At 34.9% G+C, this 24,815-nt stretch overlaps 2 protein-coding genes across 5 annotated transcripts in view; both read right to left on the bottom strand.

The window, feature by feature from the left end:
• Positions 1-7,186, bottom strand: part of LOC111053856 (ran-binding protein 3) — a 29,073-nt gene extending 21,887 nt beyond the window's left edge. The window contains exons 1-2 of one of the 3 annotated variants that reach the window (XM_039439614.1): positions 7,117-7,186; positions 4,544-4,837 (exon numbers count right to left, since the gene is read on the bottom strand). In XM_039439614.1, the coding sequence (XP_039295548.1) occupies positions 4,544-4,837; positions 7,117-7,135 (313 nt within the window). In that variant the 5' untranslated portion in view covers positions 7,136-7,186. Of the gene's footprint in view, positions 1-4,543; positions 4,838-6,962 lie in introns of all 3 variants that reach the window. The other 2 variants (XM_039439613.1, XM_039439615.1) reach the window with 2 other exon arrangements.
• Positions 7,187-7,911: 725 nt separating this feature from the next.
• On the bottom strand, positions 7,912-23,130 carry LOC111053858 (solute carrier family 35 member E1 homolog). 2 transcript variants are annotated; one of them, XR_005572717.1, is made up of 7 exons: positions 22,541-23,128; positions 17,691-17,761; positions 16,339-16,476; positions 15,669-15,794; positions 14,606-14,848; positions 12,957-13,187; positions 7,912-8,354 (listed from the first exon to the last, which is right to left on the bottom strand). XR_005572717.1 is itself a non-coding variant. In XM_022340787.2 (6 exons), exons 1-6 carry the CDS (start codon positions 22,863-22,865, stop codon positions 13,023-13,025), a joined length of 1,068 nt encoding a protein of 355 aa, XP_022196479.1. In that variant the 5' UTR covers positions 22,866-23,130; the 3' UTR covers positions 10,349-13,022. The 2 variants fall into 2 exon arrangements, 1 of the variants encoding a protein (XP_022196479.1); XM_022340787.2 differs by lacking the exon at positions 7,912-8,354 and having other exon boundaries at positions 10,349-13,187; positions 22,541-23,130.
• Positions 23,131-24,815: the final 1,685 nt, after the last annotated feature.

The raw sequence follows: 24,815 nt of genomic DNA, 5'->3' as shown, positions 1-24,815 counted from the left end.
TTGGGCCCTGTTTTTGAGAATGCTCTCTGAAGAGGAAGAAAAAACTTTGAAATAGAGGAGTTTTTAAACAATGAAGACATTGTGCGGTCGATCAAAGCTGGCAGAATAAGATGGATGGGGCATATGTTGAGAATGGGAGATGGAAGAGTGGTGAAATGTATATATGAGGAGAAAATATATAACAGAAGAAGAAAAGGTCGACCAAGAAATAGATGGACGGATGATGTGGAATGCGAGGTAAGTACGCTTGGAGTTCGTAACTGGAGGAGGCAGGCCGAGGATCGAGACAGATGGAGAAGCTACGTGAGAGAGGCCAAGGGTTGTTAAGACCTGTAGAGCTGAGGAGTAAGTAAGTACATTTCATTCTCGAGATAAAAATTCTTAAGTGAAAAAAAAACAAAATGGCAGCTATAAGGATAGCCGCTGAGTTTTGGACACTTCAAATACGACATTTGTAGTCTCCTATCATCCAGGAACAACACCCTAGAATCTTCGACAATACTTCTGAAACACTCTGTCAAATCAATATTAGTGTCAATATTAATAATCAAGAACACATAAGTTAAATTAAAAGAGATAAATTTTATATCATAATATGATGATATATGTCAGCTTCAATATAATCAATGATACATCACTCTAGTATCATGCTCTTCGAAGAGAAGTTTGTTTTACTCTAGGCTCATATTGAAATCCTCTGCCTCGTCAATGACAATGTTACCGAAGTACATTGGTAAGTACATCTGTAACTCTGTCCGAGCCATGATTAATTATAATAATATGTAAATGAGTAAACAATAATGAATAACTAATTTAGGCTCAACTCACACTCACGCGACTCAGGTCGTGAAGAGACTCGACTCTAGTAGAGAGCATGTGTTTCGAAATGGTGACACTCAGACCAGTCGATTCTAGTCTCCGCGACGTCACCATTTGGAAACACATGCTCTCGACTAGAGTTCAGTCTCTTCTCGACCTGAGTCGCGTAAGTGTGAGTTGAGCCTTAGAGACGTAATAAAAGTCTCAACTCCGTCTACTGAAGAATTCATTCTTTTCGAAATATCATAAAGATGTGAATAGAAACAGCTCATAAAACTACTTTTGGTTGCCAATGATATCTCTATAGTGGGGTCCACGTCTTAATGATAGTGGAAAAAGATAGAACAACGTTGCCAATTCTCTACCTTGCCACTGCGTTCTACGGAGGATATCTGATACCGGTATATCTGATGTAATATTAAGGCTAGCTACACACGCATTCGGTTTCATTCGGTTCGGTTCGTTACCGAAAACGAATGAGGCTTTCTTACATGTAAGGTTTTAATTCGTTCGGTTCTAATTAGGTATTTTCTTCTCAAACACAGCTGTGTTTGGATTTTCACAGTTCATGCTGATATATTTAAATATAACAGCTGGTGTTAAATTGTAAGATGTTATTTCTTGAACAACAAAAATTGAAGTTATTAAAAATTGTGAATTATTTGAATAGTTTCTTTTTGATTATTCTAATTTTGGATGTTCAGGGAGATTATCTTTTTTAAATTGAAAATTTGTTCCTTGTTTTGATACATAGTATATAAACTTCATCTCTTCTTTCCATTGATGAAATCATGTAGGCCTAATATTCGTGTGAAAATAAAAAAAATAAAAATTTTCCCTGAGTTTTAATTTATACATTTCATATTTTTTTAACAAACTATTCATTGAGGACAAAATGTTCCTGTAACTAACAGAAATGAATTGACCGTATGATTTTGACTTGGAAAATTTTGAAACAGATAATCACGATATCAGGTTAAAATAAAAACAAAAAAGGCAATTGTGTGTAAAAGACTTTGTTTTTTCCTGTTTCCCTAGCAACGAATTCGAATATGATGAAACCTATACGTGTCGAGGGGGCATTCGGTGCTATGCGGTTGCTATTCGGCACCGAATTCAAACCGAATCATCGTTTCACACTTATCGGAATTTGCCGAAAACGAAACGAACCGAACCGAAAGTGTGTGAAAGTAGCCTCTCGCTAGCAACGAATTGAAACCTGATGGAATTTATTAGAGTCAAGTGGGCGTTCGGTTCTATGCGGTTTCTATTCGGTACCGAATTCAAACCGAATTACCGTTTCACACTTATCGGAAATTTTCCGAAAACGAATCGAAAACGAAACGAACCGAATGAGTGTGAAACTAGCCTAACTGTTCAGTCTTGTCTAAAGCTCAACTCACACTCACGCGACTCAGGTCGAGAAGAGACTGGACTCTAGTGGAGAGCATGTGTTTCCAAATGGTGACACTCAGACCAGTCGATTCTAGTCTCCGCGACGTCACCATCTGGAAACACATGCTCTCCACTAGAGTCGAGTCTCTTCTCGACCTGAGTCGCATGAGTGTGAGTTGAGCTTTAGACAAGACTGAACAGTTAATATTACATCAGATATACCGGTATCAGCTAAGTATCAGCATGTAAGTTTGAGTTGAGCCTAAAACAATAATTATATTATATTTGGCAAGAAAAAAAAACGATTCAATAATAAATTCCCATAATTGAGATCGAATATTCAGTCAATTGTATAATCCTACATTGTTCAAAATCATTCTGGCAACATAGGAAAGGATAGCGCTATATGCTTTGACAAATGATAGACAAGGGTAGCAACACCAATGTTGTTAATCAGATACTGCCATTATAACGTGGACCTCACTATATAGTTGATCACCTCAGTTTTACAACAAAAGAGCCAAATCTTTGAACAGTTGTAACCAAGTCATACAATAGTATATTTCGCACCTAGGGCCGAAAATGAGACTTTTCCGGCTCGAAATCGGGTTTCAAGTCCGAGGCCGTAGGCCGAGGACTAGAAAAGATAGAGAGCCTGAAAAACATTTTTGCCCGTGGTGCGAACGCTATTTTTCACCACACAGAAAAATAAACAATAAGTATATATATGAGAATAATTGTTTATCAAGCAGTTCCGAAAGCAAAAGTGGAAGGTCATAGCTCTAGGATATCTGAGGTAATCTGAATATCAATATTGTCCTAGTATTTTCATTTTTTATTCCGATTTGTCTAAATAACATAAAATATTATGTTCAATTATGTGGGAGGTTGAGTTTATACTTTTTTATTCTTTCAAATGACAATAAGATGATATTATTATAAATGTTTTAATTATTGAATAATTAATTCAAATAATGAAAAGTTTTTTGATCAGCTATTTTAGCACACTTGAAATTTAGCGACCGAAAAGGGTACTCTTTCCGGCCTTAGCCGGAAAGAAACCTGTTCTGACATCAGACGAGAGTCGTCTGCAAACAATGTCTTTCAGACCTACGTAGGGACTGAAAACAGCTGCTTTCTGTGCAGTGTGGCGAAAAATATTAATACAACACCAATCTTAATTGAAATTTATTCACAACACTGACATGTTTTATAATAGTTATTTGTGCAACTAGTGTGCAAAGTGACAGTTTGCTGCACCGAAAGAAACGTTTACTTGAATGCAGCATGAATGGTTTCTTGAATGCAGCAGAGGAGCTTTGCGCACGTATTTCACATAAAATTTTTCTTACAGTTACCATTGAATATGAAAAGTGGGTGATTATGAGTAAAATGACGGCTGAAATCCATCAAATGTTTGTCTGTGTAATTTTGTTATTAATAACAACTTTCCCACTTCCATCTGTCAGCACTTCTCATAGCCTATCAGTGCCGCTTCCCCTTCAACCAATACTGACAGTTTAAAGTGAAACGAATCAGCACACATTTGCCAATGTTGCAAATCTGGAGTACGCAAAGTAACACTTTGCGCACTAGTGCGGAAAAGTGATTCTTTGCGTTCTGTAATCAGTGCAGGAATGGTCACTTTTCAAGGTAACTGTAGGAAATAGTTATTTGTGCAACTAGTGCGCAAAGTGACAGGTTGCTGCACCGAAAGAAACGTTTACGCCCGAGCCGTCGGAATGGTTTCTTGAGTGCAGCAGAGGAACTTTGCGCACGTATTTCACATTAAATTTTTTCCTACAGTTACCATTGAATATGAAAAGTGGGTAATTATGGGTAAAATTCCCTGAAATCCATCAAATGTTTTTCTGTGTAATTTTATTATTAATGAAAACCTTAATTTATTTTAAAATTGAATAATGTAGTAGTAAATGAATGAAGGCGGCTGTCACTCATGTGGTGACTGTCAACTGCTGTCATCCACTGCCTTCATAATTATTATTATAACGTGCACCACAGTCACTGTTACCAACTTAATTTTGATTTTGCTGCACTGGTGCTCCATATAACCTACTAACTATTTTGCGTTGTCATGTTGCAAATCTGGAGTGCAGAAAAAAATTTTCACGCACTAGAGCGGAAAAGTGATTCTTTGCGTTCTGTAATCAGTGCAGGAATGGCCACTTTTCAAGGTAACTGTAGGAAAATATTTTTACAATGCAATTATTATATAGAATTAAAAACTGGCATTTTAACGTGTTCCTCACTGTGTAGAATATAGATAATTAATTCAACAGATAGATAGATAAAATAAATAGATAATTACCTTTATTTTCTTCACTCCAGGAGCTCACGATACATCTATCAGCGCTGGTCGACACCTGTGGCTGCTCTCTCCTCACTCCTGGCCCCGCCACTACTTCCCCTCCAGCGGTGGTCGTTTCCCCCTCCCGCGCTCCGCTTTCCCCCTCACTTGTTGCTTCAACTTCCCCCTCTCTCATCCTCGTCGCTTCCCCTCCACTCGTTCCGTTAGTGGGTGCCGGCCGCTCCACATCGGACTGAGAGTCACACATGGCTGTCTCTTTTCGGCCGCTACTGCCTTCTGAACTGGGTATTTCTCCTACAAAAAAGAGCACAGAATTTAATAAAAACATTTTTCGCCACACTGCACAGAAAGCAGCTGTTTTCCAGTCCCTACGTAGATCTGAAAGACCTTGTTTGCAGACGACTCTCGTCTGACGTCAGAAAAGGATTTCTTTCCGGCCTAGGCCGGAAAATGTACTCTTTCCAGCCGCTAAGTCCGTAGTTAATAAGTCATCCGCTAGATCGTGCGAGTCTCAACTTTCTTCATCTGAAGTTGCAATTATTTCAGTTCGAATTTCGAATCAAACTAATTCAGCATTCGCTTCGCAACCATTTTTTATTCAATTATTTATTGTTGATTAGCGCATTCCGAATTTTCAAAAATGCTTGAAGATGACGACGCCCGTGATATTCCAAGTGAAATTTTAAAAGAATCTGAAATCCTGACTGCAAATCTTCTACCACTAAAATCAAGAGATAGGTACGATAACTTAACGAATATTCTTTATTAATTTTGTCAGCAATACCTGTAGTGTGGCGAAAAATATCGTTCGCACCACGGGCAAAAATGTTTTTCCGGCTCTCAATCTTTTCTAGTCCTCGGCCTACGGCCTCGGACTTGAAAACCGATTTCGAGCCGGAAAAATCTCATTTTCTGCTCTAGGTGCGAAATATACTATAAAAAACAATCATTATCAGCATTTTTCAGTAATGCCTAGGATACTTTGACGAAATCTGTCTGACGACTGCCGGTCATGGACTGGATCTCTTGGACTGAAACACTCTCGCCAAATCGCTTGCCGTAAGCACGCAATGGTTGACAAGATTTTGCATGGTATATACATACGAGTATTTGTGAAAGCTCGGCTCTTCGCTCGTCTCCTCTCGACAAAAATCGAAAGCTATAGTGAGGTGCACGTTATAATGACAGTATTTGATCAAAGTTGGTGTTGCTATTCTTTGTCTATTATTCGACAAAGCAGGTAGTACTATCCTTTTCTTGCTCCACAATGATGCCAAATCTGTTTTTGACAGTGTAGAAAGATAATTAATCAAGGCAGAGAATCGGCAACGCTGTTCTCCCATCTTAATCCACTGTCATTATAACGTGGACCTCACTAAAGTGAAGGCGAGGACTGGCATGACATCCATCCACACTTCGTCATTTTTACGCACTCGGCAAGCGTATGGCGCCGGCACCTCAAATCTAATCAACCACGAAATATTCATAAATAGTATACAATCACACAATTAATGACTATTCCTTCAAAGCCCTAATAAAATGGCTAATTAAAAAAGGTGAAAGATGGGGACATAGTAGATTTGAGCTAGATAATTTTAGATAAGATTTGACTAATTTAGTACATATTAGTAAACTTGTTTAGCCAATGATTATAGAGATATCACAATAATTTCAGGAATATTCTATGAAAAGTAATGAATTGTGCAATTTTAAAAACATAACAATAATATTAAAAACATCAACTTGAATTTGGTTGCATTGAACTCCAAATAAAGTTTTACAAAAGATTGGAACATTTAAAAGATATTCGTGCAATCAAGTATTTGTTTAGCCATATTATTGAGATACGGTATTAAAATAATTTCTGGGATATTTCATTAGGTGTTCTCAATAAAGCTAATAAAGTAATGATACCTCATCATTTTAAAAATGAGTCACTTTTGCTATTGCAATTTTATATCGAAACTAAAGTATTATCATGATTAATATAATTTAGTACAAAAGTGAGGTTAGTCAATTACTTGGTAAGCTATTATTTAACATTTAAAAGCAAAACTATAAAGATATTTATTATTTCACTACAGGAATAACATGATTTTAAACAAAAAATGAAATAAACACATACAGGCCGTAAAATTAAACCTCAAAGTTTTCTAGTTTTTGGTATTGATGCAATAATTGATTGTTTGGGTAAGCCACTGACGATGTAATGTATTACTATACCATCAGAAATTTAATGACAATTTTTATATAGCCTGGTATTAGAGTATGTAATCAATTGCATAAATAATAAAGAAAATATTATTTGAATGAAAAAATATAATAATAATCTAGCAGATGCAATTAAATAATGAATGTAAACACTTCAGAAAACAGTTGTGTTCAAATTCAAGGTTATATTCCTAGCATGCAAACTCACCGATCAATAATACTATACGAAACCATAAATATTTAAAACTTATGCATTACTAATAGATAAAACTTAACTAAAATCATTTGTTAATGTATTTTTGTTTTATTTTGAAGCAATTAATAGTAAACACGTTATAAAAATACTGTAACATAAAGCCTACCTCCAGTTGTGTCAGCCATTTTGAATTTTGACAATCTATTATTTGGGTTGCAACTTGCAAGTCGGTAGACACATAAAAGCTATTCAAAATAATATTCTATTAATTTTTCTATCACAAGTGGATTTACGGTAGGAATAAATATGTATTTAGGATGAAACATTATTGTTAAATTTGAATATAAGTATATTAAAACTGAATATATTCACACCAAATTTATATTGGTAATATTTGACGTCATGGTTTCAGCGGTGGATTCGAAAAATAAAAGCATCCGATTTTGCATAGATTAACAACTCTATTTTATGACAATTTGAATAGGAGGTAAAAAGTAAATAAAATGTTCCCAAAATCAAAGATCTTACCAATGTAATATATTGATTACTATGAATCCAAAAAACTAGTATTGTCAATTCAACATGGGACAAATATTTAAATAACGAACAGAATTAATATTATCCAAAGTAAAAGATTAAAACTGCCTCTTAAGCTGGGTTTACACCAAAGTTAGGTACCTATTAACAAAATTTTAATAACTTTATCCCTATAAATTATATTAGATTGAACGGAACTTGACAAACACAATCATAATGTTCATCTTCGATGTGTATGATAAGTTATGTTTAATCTAATAGAATCTATAAGGATTAAGTGATTAACATTTTGTTAATAACTTGGTGTAAACGCAGCTTAATTGTATGCTGTATGAACGAAGAGTTTATATAAAATGCCATTCGTCAATCAAAGACAACAAGTCTATCAAAATATTCTCTGGTTCAATAATGGAATAAAAATCAATAAATGTAAAGCATTTTGTAACTTTAATTTCCAGTCTCAACTTCAAAACCATAGATTTTAATTTCAGTCAAAAAGGAAAAATCAAACAGAATTATGGATACCTAAGTGGAAAAACAAAGTATAAGAAAATGTCATAAAATTTGAGTTTTAAAACAGCCTTTCTGATTTACTTCAAATCACATTAATTGAATGTATGTTACGTTTCCTAAATATAATATCATACGAGAAAATTTCTTCAAAGGATTTCTGGCCGACAGTTTTCTTGTTCTCATTCTCATATTCATCTTCTAATTCTCCTTCACCCCCTTCTTCTTTACCTTCATCAGATCAACCCCAACTTCTCCTTCTTGGATAGATCAAAACAAGATAGGGCACTTGGCATTTCAATTACACAATGAATCATTGACATTTTTCCTATAATCCTCAAGTAGACACTGATCATCCTGAAAGAAGGACTTTGAATTTAATAACTTATTAGATGATATCTAGCCTTGTTAGGTTGATGATAAATTGAGGGAACATCATTATCGTATTGAAAATCCCTTCAAAAAAGATGGGACCCTCCTGTCACAATCTATGATCCAGTGAGATTTACCTTAAACTGTAATCATTGATTCAATGGGAGATATTCATGTTATTATTTATAAGGGATGCTGCCTGTTTAAATCAAATCTCACTACCTATGTTAAATTATTCAGCTCAGTTCCACAACATATTAACACATTGGACAGCGGTGACCATGTCATAATAATAAAATACAAAACATTATCTAATAGAAAAATATATTTTATTGCTTAGCTTACTACATTACAGATAACTCATTTTTGGAAATCAATAACAATGAATTTTGCAATAATTTAACAGAATTTCGCTGACAATTTATACGTTTTTCACAAAATTAGTTACAATCTTAATGATGATGGTAGTATTTCCTTCTCGGATATTCATATTGAATGGAAGCACATTTAAAAAGTATTGAATTATTAAGACAGAAACGAATATCAAATATGAGTGCTTTAATAATAAAATATCTAGGATTTTTCATAGTTTACAAGAATTATTCTTGTAAATCTTGTGACATAAGTTTGAGTTAGTACTGGATTTACACGTACAAACAATCCTATCAACTAAGAAACACTTCAAAAGAAACAAATACTCGTGATTACAACAAAATATACAACATTACAACAAAATGAAAAATATTTTTGAAGAATAGTCTATTATAAAAACTCATTCTGTGCTCCATAGTATTTTTGTTGTATAACAAAAAGTGTAGAACTTTTACTGTCGTGAGTGTACTTTACTAAAATGTAGTCCTGTATCTTAAACGACCAAAACATTGGTAAAATCTAACTGTATAACTTATTTGATAAATAAATCTAAAAATCTTCAAAACAAAAACATTCTCAAATTTAATGTTCTCATAAATTTTTAAACTGTACTTCGTACAATAAACAAATTACATACACAATAATGCATTAATATAATGCGTAAGCAGAACTGTTACAAACCAGAACAACTTTATATATTATAATACAGGATGCTTAAATAAATAATTGATAAAATAATATTTAAAGCTGGCAAAACTCAATATATAGGTATAATCATTCAATTGACCTAAATTTCACTATATCTAATAGAAACAATAAGATAGGAGATATAATAAGATAACGATTAGAAGAAAATGTATTGCTAATATTTTCCATACACTATAGAAGAAATTTGGAAAATGATTGGTGAGAAAGGAAATATTTACGAGAAAAATGATGAGGGCCGGTTGCCCAATTTTTGATCACTTTTTGATTCCGGTTAACCACTGTAGATTCTACATAATATTATTGATTGTAGATAAAAATTTAATCGTCGCTATTGTGTACATACCACTAACAACGAATTAAAGGCTAGTAATGTTCAAAAACATCATTATATACTGCTATGGTAGATTGGTAGTTGAATTATTGTTAACTAACTTAATAAGAACAATTGATTAAAATTAGGAAGGCATATAGATTATTATTAATAATGTGGCCCGTTTGCACAAAAGCCGGTTAAATTTTAATCGTCATTAATTTCAATAGAACCAATCAGAGAAGGCCTTTAAATTTTAAATAGAAAGACTAAGAAATTGTCAAAAACCAAAGATTTATTGATAGTTAGAAAGACCGGTTTCAGTTGTTACACCATTGTCAATCTCTGATAAACCTGAGTTTATCAGGTTAGGTGAGGTTATAAGAGTGAGTTTATCAAAGATTGACAATGGTGTAACAACCGAAACCGGTCTTTCTAACTATCAATAAATCTGTGGTTTTTGACAATTTCTTAGTCTTTTTATTTAATAAAAGTGAGTTTATCAGAGATTGACAATGGTGTAACAACCGGAACCAATCTTTCTAAATTTCAATAAAATCTGTGGTTTTTGACAATTTCTTAGTCTTTTTATTTAATATGAATTATTACCACAATATCAACTACACAGAAAGAGAAGGCTTTCCGAAAATAAGGCTTCTCTTATTGGTTCTCGTGAAATTATTCACGATTAAAATTTAATTTTGCATTTTGTGCAACCGGCACATAGACAAATAGGTAGATAGTAGATTGAACATTGTAAAATATTCATTAAGAGGTTAATTATTTAGGGAAAACTATAGGAATAGAGTGGTTTTAACTTACGGTGGTCTAGAAGAGATGAAATATTCAATAACAAAGTGTAAAAATAGATAAAGATGGGAAATCAATAGTTTAGGTTTAGTCGAATCAATTAATATTGATAATAAAGCTGCAGAATTAGGGGACGAATATTAAAACAGTAGTTGTAGAAGCTACAATTTAAATGTTTGGATTTGTTCGAAATAAATATATATCACTTCAGCTGCTTTCAGTTATTAGGGTATCTGCTACATAATTTTAATTCTAACTTCATAATCTACAACTTGTACTGGAAATTACAGATTAATTCGTTGTTTAGATGACAGTTAAGTACTTTAAAACAAAGTTATATCTTAAAATTTCACCTATGAGACATCTTGTTTCATATCAATAACATGGCCTGTAATATTATAATATTGTCGTCGTTTATTAAGTATTACATTTTCTTCCAAGCAAGCAACTATTTTAAAAACATTTTAGTTTCAAACTCTAAAATAACTGAAAATTTGCATCGTATTGGACTAAGAACCTTAAATAATTCGTTAATGATTGAAATAAATGATCCAATAAAAACCGTTTTTTGAAAAGGTCATATTATTAAACTAGATTATTGATTAACAGATATGTAGATTTCTTACAGATAATCCCTATTTTGAAACAGAGAATAGTAAAATCGAGAGAACGAAAAATATATTATTATAGAATAAAGAAATAGTAAGCCATAAAATTACTTAAAATTCAAATGAATTTGTGAATCATAAATCATAGCTCAAATGATTCAAAATTATTTGCCAATAAAAACACAGTTGTATAGAAGAAACAAAAAAATCTAAAATCTTTCTTAAAAAATGTCCATGCTACATTCTTCTTTATCTTCTTCTGCTCCCTGGCTCTTTTTTTGCTTCTCAATCTTCTTATTCTCCTGTTTCCTCTTCTTTTTCTCCTGTTTCTTCTTCTTTTCCTTCTTCTTCTTCTTCTTCTTCAGATTTCACACGAAAAATCCTCATCAAAAAACATTTGAAACTTGAAAAAAAAACTGAAAGTTGGTAATAAACCTACTTTATTTTTGTGCCAAATACAAAACGAAGATAATCGAGTAGAATAATCAACAACTAAATCTCGGTTAAGACTCGGTTCGGCCGGTTACCACTCATCTGTTGATTAAAAATCATAACCCTTAAGGCCGTTTGCACAGTCAAAGCTTAAACTGAATTTAATCAGTTGGTGGCTTAAACTGAAAATGAACCACATGATAACAAACGAGACTTGATATGGATTTCAACCAGTTTGAAATGAAATTTAGTATAAACTGTCGCTGTGCAAACGACACTAACTCGAGGATTGAACTCAGTTAGTTGACTGTGCAACTCTCGACAAAACATCTCGGTCAAAAATCGAACCGGCAATCGAAATTTGATCGTCAATAAATAATTGTATTATAGCTCTAAGCCGAAGATCAAACTCAGATTAGTCAACCACTTAATCGACAATCAAACTCAGTTTGCTTAGCCATTTAATCGACGATTAAACTCTGATTGATAACGACACAATCAACAACCAAACTCTGATTACTGAGCCACTCAATCGACGATCAAACTGATTGCTTAACCACTCGTTTAATCGACGATCAAACTCTTAACCAGCCGAGAAACCCACGATTATATCAATCTTCTCTACCAGACACACTCCCTAACAACAATCAACCCCAATTTAAACTATAACAAATAAATACTATTATTTACAGCACACTGCCATTTCAAAAACAGCAGACGCGGGGGCGTTTCATAGAGATAAGGTAGCATAAGAAGATATCCCATGGTAGATGGCATTTCTGTTTCAAATTACACTGTTAACTCAAGCCGATAGTCCTAGTAGATCTTTATTGTGAAGGTATGTGACGCTGGTAGTCTCTCTCATACTGTGCCGTTCTTAAGGTGCGTACAGATATACGCGCCGCGAACATGAGCAATTCACTTTTAATCAGCTGACTATATCTGTATTATTACAGAACCGGTAGGATACAGATAATAAAAAGCTTGGCATCAGCTGATTAAAAGTGAATTGCTCATGTTTGCGGCGCGTAAATCTGTACGCACCTTAAGAACGGCACAGTATGAGAGCGGCGTCACATACCTTCACGATAAAGATCTACTAGGACTAGTTGACAGAAACTCTGCTTGAAATTTGGAACATAACCTATACCATGTGATATCTTTTTATTCTATCTTTTCTCTACGGTCGTTTCTAAATTTTTATACCATTAATCAACAAATTTCTATCAAAACCTTCGAAATACTTACAGTATTCAACTAGTGGTGAATCACCAAAACATCAATGAACACCTAAAAAAAATGTCGACAATTTATAATTAATCAACAAATTTCTTTCGAAATACTTACAGTATTCAACTAGTAGTGAATCACCAAAAAATCGGTGCAAAACCTAAAAAATGTCGACAATTTTCTTCAAACAAATTGCGCCAATTTACTGTTGTTGTTGATGATTGTTGAGCCGTTGGAATTTTCCAGAGGTCGGTAGGGTATCGAATTGCTGCCGCTTTTCCACAGGCTTTCGTTGGTAAATGGTAGCACAGTTTTCCTTTTACTCGATTCTCTGGCATCGTATTTCGCCTGCAATAGATTACAAATCAAATTGTTAGCAATTTATTCAATTTGTATTGTTATCCTTTTATCCTATAATTAAAATATTTGTATCAATTTGAATCGTTAACCTTCAATCTCATACGTGAAATCTTTGTATCAATTTAAATTGTAATCCTTTTATCGTAAACTTGAAATCTTTGTAGTGTCATATTATTCTGTCCAAGTTTATTCAACTTTTGTAACTGAGTCTGGGGTTAGACCAAACGATCATAGAGCTAGAGCACGAATTCTGGAGCATAAAACCATAGAGAAACAAAAGCGTAAGTAGATATCCCATGGTATAGGGAATTTATGTCACAACTTTTACTGTTATCTCAAGCTGATTACTGTCGATTATTGTCAATTTTTACTGTTTTGTTGGGGTGATAGTGTATGAACGGCACAATTTGAGAGACTACCAGCGTCACACAGCTGCATTGGAAAGAACTACGTGAACTATCGGCTTGGGATAACAGTAAAAGTTGCGATATAAACGCCCTATACCATGGGATATCTACTTATGCTCTCGTTTCTCTATGATAAAACACTTAGGGCTGGTTTCCGAGCTCCGGATTTAGCTAAGTCCTAGACTTTAAACAGCTGGAGTCAGAAAATTGGTTTTCCAAAACGGGGCGTAGTCGTAGTCATTGGCAAAGTCACGTTTGAATTAAATTTAAATAAACTAGAAAACTAAACACAAAATAAAATAAAGAGAAAATAGTGTAAAGTTTTAGCAATTTTGAATTATTCAGAAATGTTTAATTTAGTCAAGGAAAAACGTTTCCAATTATAGGAATGAGAAAATAAAAACTGCGACTACACCCCGTTTTGGAAAGCTAATTTTCTGACTCCAGCTGTTTAAAGTCTAGAACTTAGCTAAATCCGGAGCTCGGAAACCGGCCCATAGATAAAACCCGACATATCATGAGAGGCATGATCAACTTTGGAACCTAAGGGCATAGAGAAACGATAGCATAGATATCCCATGGTATAGGGCGTTTATGTCGCAAGTTTTACTGTTATCCCAAGCCGATAGTTCATATAGTTCTTCCCTATGCAGCTGTGTGACGCTGGTAGTCTCTCAAATTGTGCCATTCATACACTATCACCCCAACAAAACAGTAAAAATTGACAATAATCGACAGTAATCGGCTTGAGATAACAGTAAAAGTTGCGACATAAATTCCCTATACCATGGGATATCTACTTACGCTATTGTTTCTCTATGCTAAGGGCCAATCCACATGAAACGTTTTTTCAGGCGTTTTCAGACGAGTCGGCCGGGCAGGAAGATCTTCGATTGGCTGATTATCATCTGATTCCCAATCGTAGAGCTGCTGCCCTGACGACTCGCCTGAAAACGCCTGAAAAAAACGCTTCATGTGGCTTGGTCTTAATTTACTCACCTTATTGTAGCTCAAGACGCCAACAATAGCCAGACCCATGCCGGCCATATTGGTCAGCGTAACAGGGTTGCCGAGTATGAGCAGCGATGCGCCAATCACAAAGATGCGTTTCGACGCCGATGCCACCGCGTAGGTGAGTGACGTCACCAGCGACATCACGCTGAATGCCAAGATGTTCTGCAGCCAGTTCAGAACGCCGTCGGTGAAGAGTAGGGCCAAAATATGGCCGCGTTCTTCTGTCGCCTGCCAACGAGAAAAATACTTGGATTATGGAATATAAACAATCAATTACATAATAATATGATAGTCACTTTTATTTTTAGGGCTGCTAAAATTATCAAAACACCATAGAATATATCAAGTATCCTTTTATTTCAGAACAAGAAAACTAGTAGTCCTGTGAACAGTAGACCTCGCGCAGTTATAAACCACAGCCTCCTCATATACTGTCCATCAGAGTAAATTCTGTCCTGTTGTGTCGGTGAGATATCGGTGTGTAAACGACTAATGGCTGTTTGGTTTGTTGTATCGACAATGCTATAATTTGTTGTGAACAACTATGCTACTATCATCAAAAGCTTACCGAGTTGAAAGCAGAGTAAAGACGGAAGAAAATACTATGCCACTTCGAGTTATCAATTGCATGCCTCATTGCATGCAATAATCCACTCGATAGCTGATTCATGATCAGCTTTGAGTTAGGCTATCAATTGCATGGAATTAATAATCCACACGACAGCTGATTTATGATTAATAATATTCTATAGTCTAATATTGGAAGTCTAATATTATGAAGTATGCTCCTTCTCCTTTTATATTATAATTGAAATGCAAAATATCAAAAACATTGCATATACGTCGACGCGCAATTTAAAAAGGAACATACCTGTCAAATCTCATGAAAATTTATTTCCGAGTTTCGCCTAAATGCCGAGCTTAAATATAAACATAAAGATAAATGCAAAACCGTAGACTTGAATCTTAGACCTCACTTCGCTCGGTCAATTTTTATCAACTTTTCAAGAGCCATTTTCAAGTGTAAATATTGAACAAAGCTACTCACCAGAATTGATCGATTGTAGACATGCTGCAGATCGAAATACATCCAAATTGGCAAGAATAGCATCAACGATAATCTGCCCAGCATATGCAGCAGCCTTAGATGGTGAATGCCAGTATCAGCTAGAACCTGCAATTCACAAAATTCATCCAAAGTTATATACCGGTAATACAGTAATCAAAATGATGAAAAACTAGGATGAAAACGACTACTTCTGAAAATATATCTTGAACAACGCCCAAGCTTCAGTAATGCAGCTTGAAAGCTAGCTGTAGAGACATAGGATAGTTTTCATAGAGTACCATAGGATAGTAGAGGCATAGGCCAGGTTCGAAAACTGTAGACAAAGATTACTGAACAAATATGATCAAATCAAATTCAGTGGATATTTGCTTATTCAATTTTCAAAATCTCAACGTAATCATTGTTTATGAAAAATTTTGGTGGCTATGATAGTAGTTAATTCAATAGTTCAGCCAACTAATTAATGAACTAGACTGACGTAAACGGTTCCAATGGACGACCATATTCGGCCGAATTAACGGCCGGCAGACTCGTCCGATCCAACGTTCGAACGGATCGGTTTAATACGGTTCTAGTGGACGGTTACCCTTAGTCAACTCGGCTATCTTTCTAATTAATCGTTTTAAGTTGTTAACTTTGTTTGACTCACTTTTTTCGAGAATATATTCTGCAACGAGTGCTGTAGGGTGGCAGCTAGGGCACTAAGCAGACCAGTTATATCGAACGACAGCTCAGTTAAGGTGGCTATTGCCACTCCCAAAATTATAGGCACCAGAGATAAATAAACCTGCAATAAACAGATAAAAATCGGTAAAATATTGAATAAAATAAACCATAAAAGCATGAGAAAATGTACTCATACAAGAGGATGAGTGATAAATATAACTGATGAACTGTACTTTCATCTATGACTATTCATGAAAACACAAATTGATAATAATAATAATAATAATATCGAGTGACCTGGCTGACTCAGGTCTGGTGTCAGAGTTTTCAGGTCGCAACTGATCAATTTCAGGGCCTCTGACATGACCTAACCTAACGACTGCTTTTTAGGCAGCCGGGACCGACGGCTTAACGTGTCCATCCGAAACAAGGGAGTGGCCCGAAATAAATATCTTGCCCGGGCCTCTGAATCATAAAGCCAGCATCTGATCCACTCAACTACGGCCACTCCACACAAATTGATAATCCATACTGAATGAAAAGACTAGATATTGTCCAACAACAGATTTATTAAATATTAAGATACCGGTCTTGGTTGTTACATCATTATCAATCTCTGGTAAACTGAAACTAAAAGTAGTTCTTATTCAATGTAGCTACAATAAAACAAAATGTAGGTTTCAATCGTTGATTGCAACAAGGTTAAAAATTGAAAAATTTACTAGCCATAATGGAAGCAATAGGTTTTGTCAATTATTGTCTAGATATTTCTATAAAACTGGCCTCTTTTCTACTAGGGTGTAATTTACTTATTGCTTCACAAAAAATATACAATCTGCTTACTGGTTCCCAAATTCAACGGTTAATTTATCTCCGATCAACCATTTACTGATCGATTATTAAACTAGTTAATAAACGTTTAATATCCGATCAACGACGATTCAACTTCGATCATAAATAGTAAAAACGGTTACCGAGTTTTATGAGGAAAAGTACTAATCAATTCACAAAGTAAACCATGAATGTTTACAACAAATCAACGTTTATTGATTATTAAACTAGTTAATGAAAGTTTAAAATCCGATTCAACTTCGATCATAAATTGTGCAAACGGTTGCAGAGTTTCATGAGGAAAAGTACTACTCAATTCCAAAAGTGAACCATAAACGTTTACAACTCATCAACGTTTTTTTGATAACTGAAAAAATGATTACAGTAGAATTCAAATTTTAAAAGCTGTCATAGCATTTCTCATAGATAACACCAGCACATCTCATTAAAAAAATGCTGACATTTTAAAGTGAGTCTCAAAATAGATAAGAATTCAACATTTACCTTGACAGTTTGCTTTTCTCCTATGATAAAGCGAGATAGAACTACTGTGAATAGAGGCATGGTGGCTTTAACTGAAACAAGAAAGAAAATATAAAATTACTCACATTTCAAGTAAATTTTCCACGCATTTTCCTACATCAACTGTCAAAATCACAGATATTTTCAAGAATTATTTCACTATACACCTGTCAAAATCTGAGATATTCTAACAGATTGTTATATAACTGTCAAAGTCTCAGATATTCCAACACATTATTATTTCATTAAAGCCTACAAAGATCTCAGTTAGTTTTGCAATTTATTTATTTCCTAATTTTCCTATATACTTGATTTTCTTCAGGATTATTCCTCATATCCATTACCGTACTTCAACAAACCAGTGCTAAAGAGTACAGCCCCATATTAATAAAAATTTTAAAACATAATTTTGATGGAACAATTTTTTGAAGATATCTTTCGTCTAATTAAAGGTTAGAGCCTCAAAAATACTAACATTTATAGAAGGAATATTATCTAAAAAGACAATTTTTATTGGTAACTTGCAGGAAACCCGTGCACCGCAAGGGTCTATTCCAAAACTTGACGTAATGAAATTTTGAAGAATTGAAAATAGGCCTATAACCATCCTCGGTCAATTGATAATCTTTATACAAAATTTCAAGCCAACCAGTCCAGTAGTTCAGACGTGATGACGCGTCAAACATAATTTTCCTATCCCGTACATGTATAAGCCAGTTCTTTCCTTTATTATAGTATAGATAAGTGCATAAACACTTGAAAAAAGATAATATTATTCGGAAGTAGGCAAAACAATTATTAGTAATTGAAAGCAAAGCGCATAATTGTACGAAAATGATAAATTATTTGAAAGCTAATAGCTTATCTTGAAACGGTCGACTAGCATTAATAGAGCTCTTGGCCATTGAACTGTTGTTAAAAATTTGTTATACTCTATCTAAAAACATTAGCAACTAGCTTAGTCTGAAAGATTATCAATGAGTCTCTGAGATATATAGTATTATCATAGAGAAACAATAGCGTAGATATCCCATGGTATGGGGAGTTTATGTCGCAACTTTTACTGTTATCTCAAGCCGATTACTGTCGATTATTATCAATTTTTACTGTTTTGTTGGGGTGAGAGTGTATGAACGGCACAATTTGAGAGACTACCAGTGTCACACAGCTGCATAGGAAAGAACTACGTGATAAAGGCTTGGGATAACAGTAACAGTAAAAGTTGCGACATAAACGCCCTATACCATGAGATATCTACTTATGCTATCGTTTCTCTATGGTATTATGTAGTTTAATGCAGTATTCACAATATTTAAAGTTTATATTCTTTAAACGAATGTGGAAATTGGAGGTTTTGAGAAGCTGCCATTTCAGATTAGCTAGACTAATTTACTGGATGTGCCTTGGATCATGATATGCTTATTATGAGTGATGCTATCACATGAGAGCATCCGTTTGCGAGAAGATGCGATGAAAACAAAAGATGTTTGATTGGTCTTCTTGAAATATTATTCAATATACAGATGAAAACAAAGTGGAAGTTGCATTTGATCAAATGCTAATTAATAAATAATTATTATTGAACGAAAATCTCAATGAAATGCTGTAAATCACCCCGAAGACTTCTGCTACTGCAAATATTGACAACAGGGTAAACAGCTACATGGAAATTCGATGAGCGCTACTATACAATAGTTATTTGTATATCTAGAGTGAAAAATGATGTTTTTTCTCCCTGAGGGAAAAGTTTGAAGCCCGAGGCGAAGCCGAGGGCAACAATTTTCCTGAGGGAGAAAAAACATTTTTCACTCGTGATATACACAACATTTTTCCTCCACCTACATTTTTATAAAAACTGCTGATAAAATAATTTTTAAAAACGTATGCGACCAAACAATGTGTTACAACATAATCTAAAAAGTAAACAGAAACAGCTGGCTTGTAATCACAGTTCCCCTCCGACAGCACTATCTGTCGGCTAGTTGTAACAACAATGACAGCCAAAACTACAGCTATGATGAAGTTCCCGTTTCAAATTTGATTAGTTAATAAGTAATATTCGTTGGCTGGTATTTTGAATAACATGGATTAAAAGAAAAAAATATAATTTTTTCTAGTATAGTGATATGAAGTTTGTAATAATAATTTCAGCATACAAACATAAATTTTATATATCGATCAAATGTCTGGTTGAGGTATTGAATTTAGTTGGTTTAATGACTACTCTATATGCTTCCTCATCTGAGCTTAGACCTTCTGACCTATTCCAAATGTACGTTTTTAAAATAGAGATGCTTCCCATGTTATTTAAATGGAGTCACTTTTACTCCCTAGGGAGTTTTTCTGTTTTTTAGTACAGAGAGCGAAAAAGTGATACTTTTGTATCATGTTTCAGGGAGTAAAGTAAGTACTTTTGACAGTAGGTGGAGGTAAATTTTTTTTGTCAGCTCGGGAATCGAACCCAGTACCTCCTAATTGCGGTCATCGAATTTCCATCTAGCTGTTTACCCTGTTGTCAATATTTGCAGTAGAAGTCTTCGGGATAATTTACAGCATTTCATTGAGATTTTCCTTCAATAATTATTCAATATTTATAAAAATTAAATAGTTTTCTGCTTGTTATGAGAAGATGTTCGGAAGGCCACGCTGTAGGTTCAGTAATTCAGTAGTCTCCATTCATGACCAGCACTTGCTGGATAGATTGCGTCATAAAAAATAAAACTTAAAACTTGATAACTAGACTGAGATCAAGATGGGGTTGTCAAAGGTGAAGGACTCTTTCCCAGTGTAATCAGAGCCCAATTGGTATTATTCTTTATTCGTCCAACTCATCCTCTTAAGGGTTGTGTGGCAGAGAGGGCCTAGAGACCTAGCTCCACCCTTACAAAAGGCAGTTATATCATTGTGCTGATGCCACATACCGTACAGAAATGTAAAAGAACAGACCTATAGTTGAATTTAGAACCATAGAGAAATAATAGCATATACATATAGATATCCCATGGTATAGGGCGTTTATGTCGCAACTTTTACTGTTATCTCAAGCTGATAGTCTACGTAGTTCTTTCCTGTGAAGCTTTAAGACGCTGGTAGTCTCTCATATTGTGCCGTTCATACACTCTTACCCGGTCAAAACAGTAAAAATCGACAGTAATCGGCTTGAGATAACAGTAAAAGTTGAGACATAAACGCCCTATACCATGGGATATCTACTTACGCAATTGTTTCTCTATGGTAGAACCCAGTTAATAGCAGACGAAAGAAAGATAGGCCAAGGAACAGGTGGGTGGACCAAGTGATGGATGACCTGAGAAAGATGGGGGTGAGAGGATGGAAGGAAAGAGCCATAAACAGGGAAGAATGGAGGCGTGTTGTGAAGGAGGCCAGAGCTCACCTAGGGCTGTAGCGCCGGATAAAGAAAGAAAGAAGAACCCAGTTAATATAAATCGGTTGACTTAAATGGCTTGATACATCAATAGAGGAAAGATAACATACGAAGATATCCCATGGTATAGGCCGTTTATGTTCTATACTACACAGTTAACCCAAGCCGATAGTCCTAGTAGTTTATTTCATGAAGCTATGTGACGCTGTTGAGTCTCTCATACTGTGTCGTTCTCACATTTTTACCTGGCCATAACAATAATAATGGAAAGTTGTCAACAGTAATCGGTTTGAGTTAACAAAAAATCGGTTTAGAACATGAACGATCTATAACATTGGTTATCATCTTATATAGGCTACTGGCCATATTCTATTGTGCCAATCATTATTATTATTTTGTCATGTCAAACTGAATAATTTGAGCATAGCTCCAACAGTGTATGACACGTCAATTAAATAGCTAAACTACATCAAGTTTTCCCAGCCCTGTCATCAGCTGCTCCAACCCAATCATCAGTAAGATTATAGAGACTGCTATGTTGAGGCAGATGAGTGATTATTTGGGAAGTAATAACCTCCTTGGTGACATGCAGCATGGTTTTAGAGGAGACAGGTCCACTAAATCAGCAGTGCTCTCTCTTGTCCAAAGGATTCAAGAAGCTTTTGAGGAACATGGACCGACTGAGTTGGTATTGTGCAATCTCTCAAAAGCTTTCGATTGTGTGTCCCATGTCATCTTGTTGTAAAAGCTGGCTAGATAATGATTCCAGGATTTTTTAATTAAAGCTTTGCTGGGCTGTAATACTGCCTTACAGTTTATGAATCATGGTTTTAATTACTTGACACGATCTATCCAGAAAAACCTGGCCTTAATCACGTCATTGGATACTACGGTACCTTTTCTGTATGATACAACTCAGCTGGTTGATCAAATGTTATTGCAATGGATAGTAGCGACTTGATGCTGTAAAGGTCCAGGTATCAACGTGTGAGACCGTGACTATACTTATTTCTTTTCCGATCATATTGTAAAACCTATAATGACTTGTTTTTCTAAATGAAATAATAATATAGAATAGGAATGGCATATAAACCAATCCATTCAATCTTAGCCAGTTGTTAGATTAATTGTATTTTGGGCTGAATAAAGCATAATATTATAAATATGATTAATATACCAATCTATATCCTGCTTGATACTAATTGAATTGTCTGTAACATAAGGTGGCTTTGAGTTATGTTTATAACATTTCCAATATTTATTAATGGCATATAAGCTAATCTAATCAATGACTCCCAGTGTTACATTTATTGTATTTTGGACTGAATAAAGCATGATTATGAACAGGAGTATAATCAATATACCAGTCTATTCTATATCCTACTAATCAAATTGACAGTAACATAAGGTGAGTTTAGGTTATGTTTATAACATTTCTAATATTTACCTGTATGAGCATACGAAACTGGCACTTTCCATATGCTGACATGTGTAAAAACCGATGCCATAAACTTTCCAAAAGCAAGCGGTATGATAAGTTTTAAATAATAAGACCAACTTATGTCGACAAATCGCCTTATGCCCCACATATTGAAGAAGGGACCCGAATAAACTGTTATTGATAGCAATTGCACCATTGTGACAGTCATTGGATAAGGAAAGTCATTTAGTAGCATTTTTCCAACTACATTATTGCTTGAACTAACAATATACCACAATAAACACAGCACTAATATTGTAAATATTTCTCGGGTCTGCATTGTAACACCCATGCTTAGCTGGCAATCTTCAATAGCAGAAGTAAACTAGCGGAACATAGACAGGTTATGTGCAGTAACTTTCACTTTCAACTGCCAAGTTTAAAATTACCGTTAAATAGTTGCAATTGTACTGAATTATTGCACAAATCCAATATATTTTAAGTTGCCAAAGTCTTGCTCTAAAATATTAAAACGCTTTTGATCCATTTTTAGAAAAATAAAACACCATCAACACAGGACACAGAATGCCATTCAAAAATAATTTGTCGACAGTCGAGAAAACAGCTGATTGAAGTCAACATTTTAAAAATAAATTAATATCGGAAAAATATTATTTGAACTGATAATAGTTTTTTATATAGATAATCATAGTTAAATATTAATTTTTTTAGTTTTGTTTGGGGTTGAGTAATAGTTCTAATAAATAAATAAGAGAATATTCATGGAAGAATGTGTCAAAGTTGGACGATGTCAAGTGGGAAAGTTTGAGTTTACGAAGAAGAGAAAGTGGAACGGCAACAGAGGGTAACATTCCAAGATCTATCTTTTTTGGGACATAAATACTTTCCTTGGGCCAAGGAAGTAAAGATCAAAACTAAAATATACTTTGCGGAACCATACGCACTAATATTGGGGATCCAGAATAATATTAACATTATGTCGTTAAATAAATTGTTGTTAATAAATTATTATAGGTACCTACAGTATCAAATTCAATCCAAACTGATTAACTATACTCTGTACAAAATTGCTTTTGACTTAGAAGATTATGCGGCGCTGAGAGATCAGCCAATTACAGAGATGAATAGAGTCATATAGAAAGAAGCTCAGTTGCCAATTTGTCGATTGAACTCAGAACTCAGTCGACTGAGCGCTTCCAGACAGGAAACACCATATGCGTATCATGAGCAGCTGAACACTCATTGGAAATCAGAGAAAACTGACCAGTTCAGAAGGGTAACATCGCGCCGCTGTATCCCTACCTTTCCCTGCTGTGCATGTCCCTCCAAGTCAAAAGTAATTTTGTACAGAGTATAGACGTGTTGCACAAAGATATCTTTAATTCGTAGGAACATTAGCCAGCCGGATGCGCTGAGTAGGTCATCACGTCAATATACATAGTTCACACATAAGTTTTTAACAACACTGTCACGTCAAAAATTAAAAACATAGTGGCTAAACACGGTGATGGCTACTAAATATCAACTATAGACTCCTGAAAAAATTCACTCAAGGAGTAGTATGGTCTGGCACGCAGCCAGGACTTGAGTCTCCTCTTACACTCACTGTCACTCAAATGACGCACAGATGCAGGTAGCGAGTTAAACATTTTAATAGCGATATTGGGATAACAGTTCTGAGCCTTAGGCTCAACTCACACTTACGCGACTCAGGTTGAGGAGAGACTCGACTTTTAGTCAAGAGCATGTGTTTTCCAAATGGTGACACTCAGACCAGTCGATTCTAGTCTCCGCGACGTCACCATTTCAAAACACATGCTCTCGACTAGAGTCGAGTCTCTTCTCGAAGTGTGAGTTGAGCCTTACTTAGCCTACATAGTGGAACATCGACTTTGAGAGCATTTCGAAGTGAGTAGGCATTCTGCAACCCCTGAGATTCCTTGTCAGATTGGTATTTCTAATACCAACCAGGGAAGCAAAGATAAACTGGCTAAAAACTGTAAGACTCAACTCACACTTAAGCGACTCAGGTCGAGAAGAGACTCGACTCTAGTCGAGAGCATGTGTTTTCAAATGGTGACAGTCGCAGAGACTAGAGTCGACTTGTCTGAGTGTCACCATTTGGAAACACATGCTCTCGACTAGAGTCGAGTCTCTTCTCGACCTGAGTCGCTTAAGTGTGAGTTGTGCCTATGAATCCCGAGTCTGACGAAGAGTGGCCTACAGTGCTCCAAATGACCACTGGATGATAATATCAGAACTGCTTTGTTCTGTAGCAGAA

This window comes from Nilaparvata lugens, chromosome 13 (genome assembly GCF_014356525.2).
Source record: "Nilaparvata lugens isolate BPH chromosome 13, ASM1435652v1, whole genome shotgun sequence".
Taxonomy (NCBI): Eukaryota; Metazoa; Arthropoda; class Insecta; order Hemiptera; family Delphacidae; genus Nilaparvata; species Nilaparvata lugens.
Note: the sequence above shows the minus strand (reverse complement) of the source record. Positions and strands in the feature narration are given on the sequence as shown.

Coding starts and splice junctions, on each gene's coding strand:
- LOC111053858 (XM_022340787.2), bottom strand. CDS start 22,865: ATGGGTGTTACAATGCAGACCCGAGAAATATTTACAATATTAGTGCTG. Junction 17,762..22,540: donor AGTTTCGTATGCTCATACAG/GTAAATATTAGA, acceptor TTCTTGTTTCAG/TTAAAGCCACCATGCCTCTA. Junction 16,477..17,690: donor GAGAAAAGCAAACTGTCAAG/GTAAATGTTGAA, acceptor TGTTTATTGCAG/GTTTATTTATCTCTGGTGCC.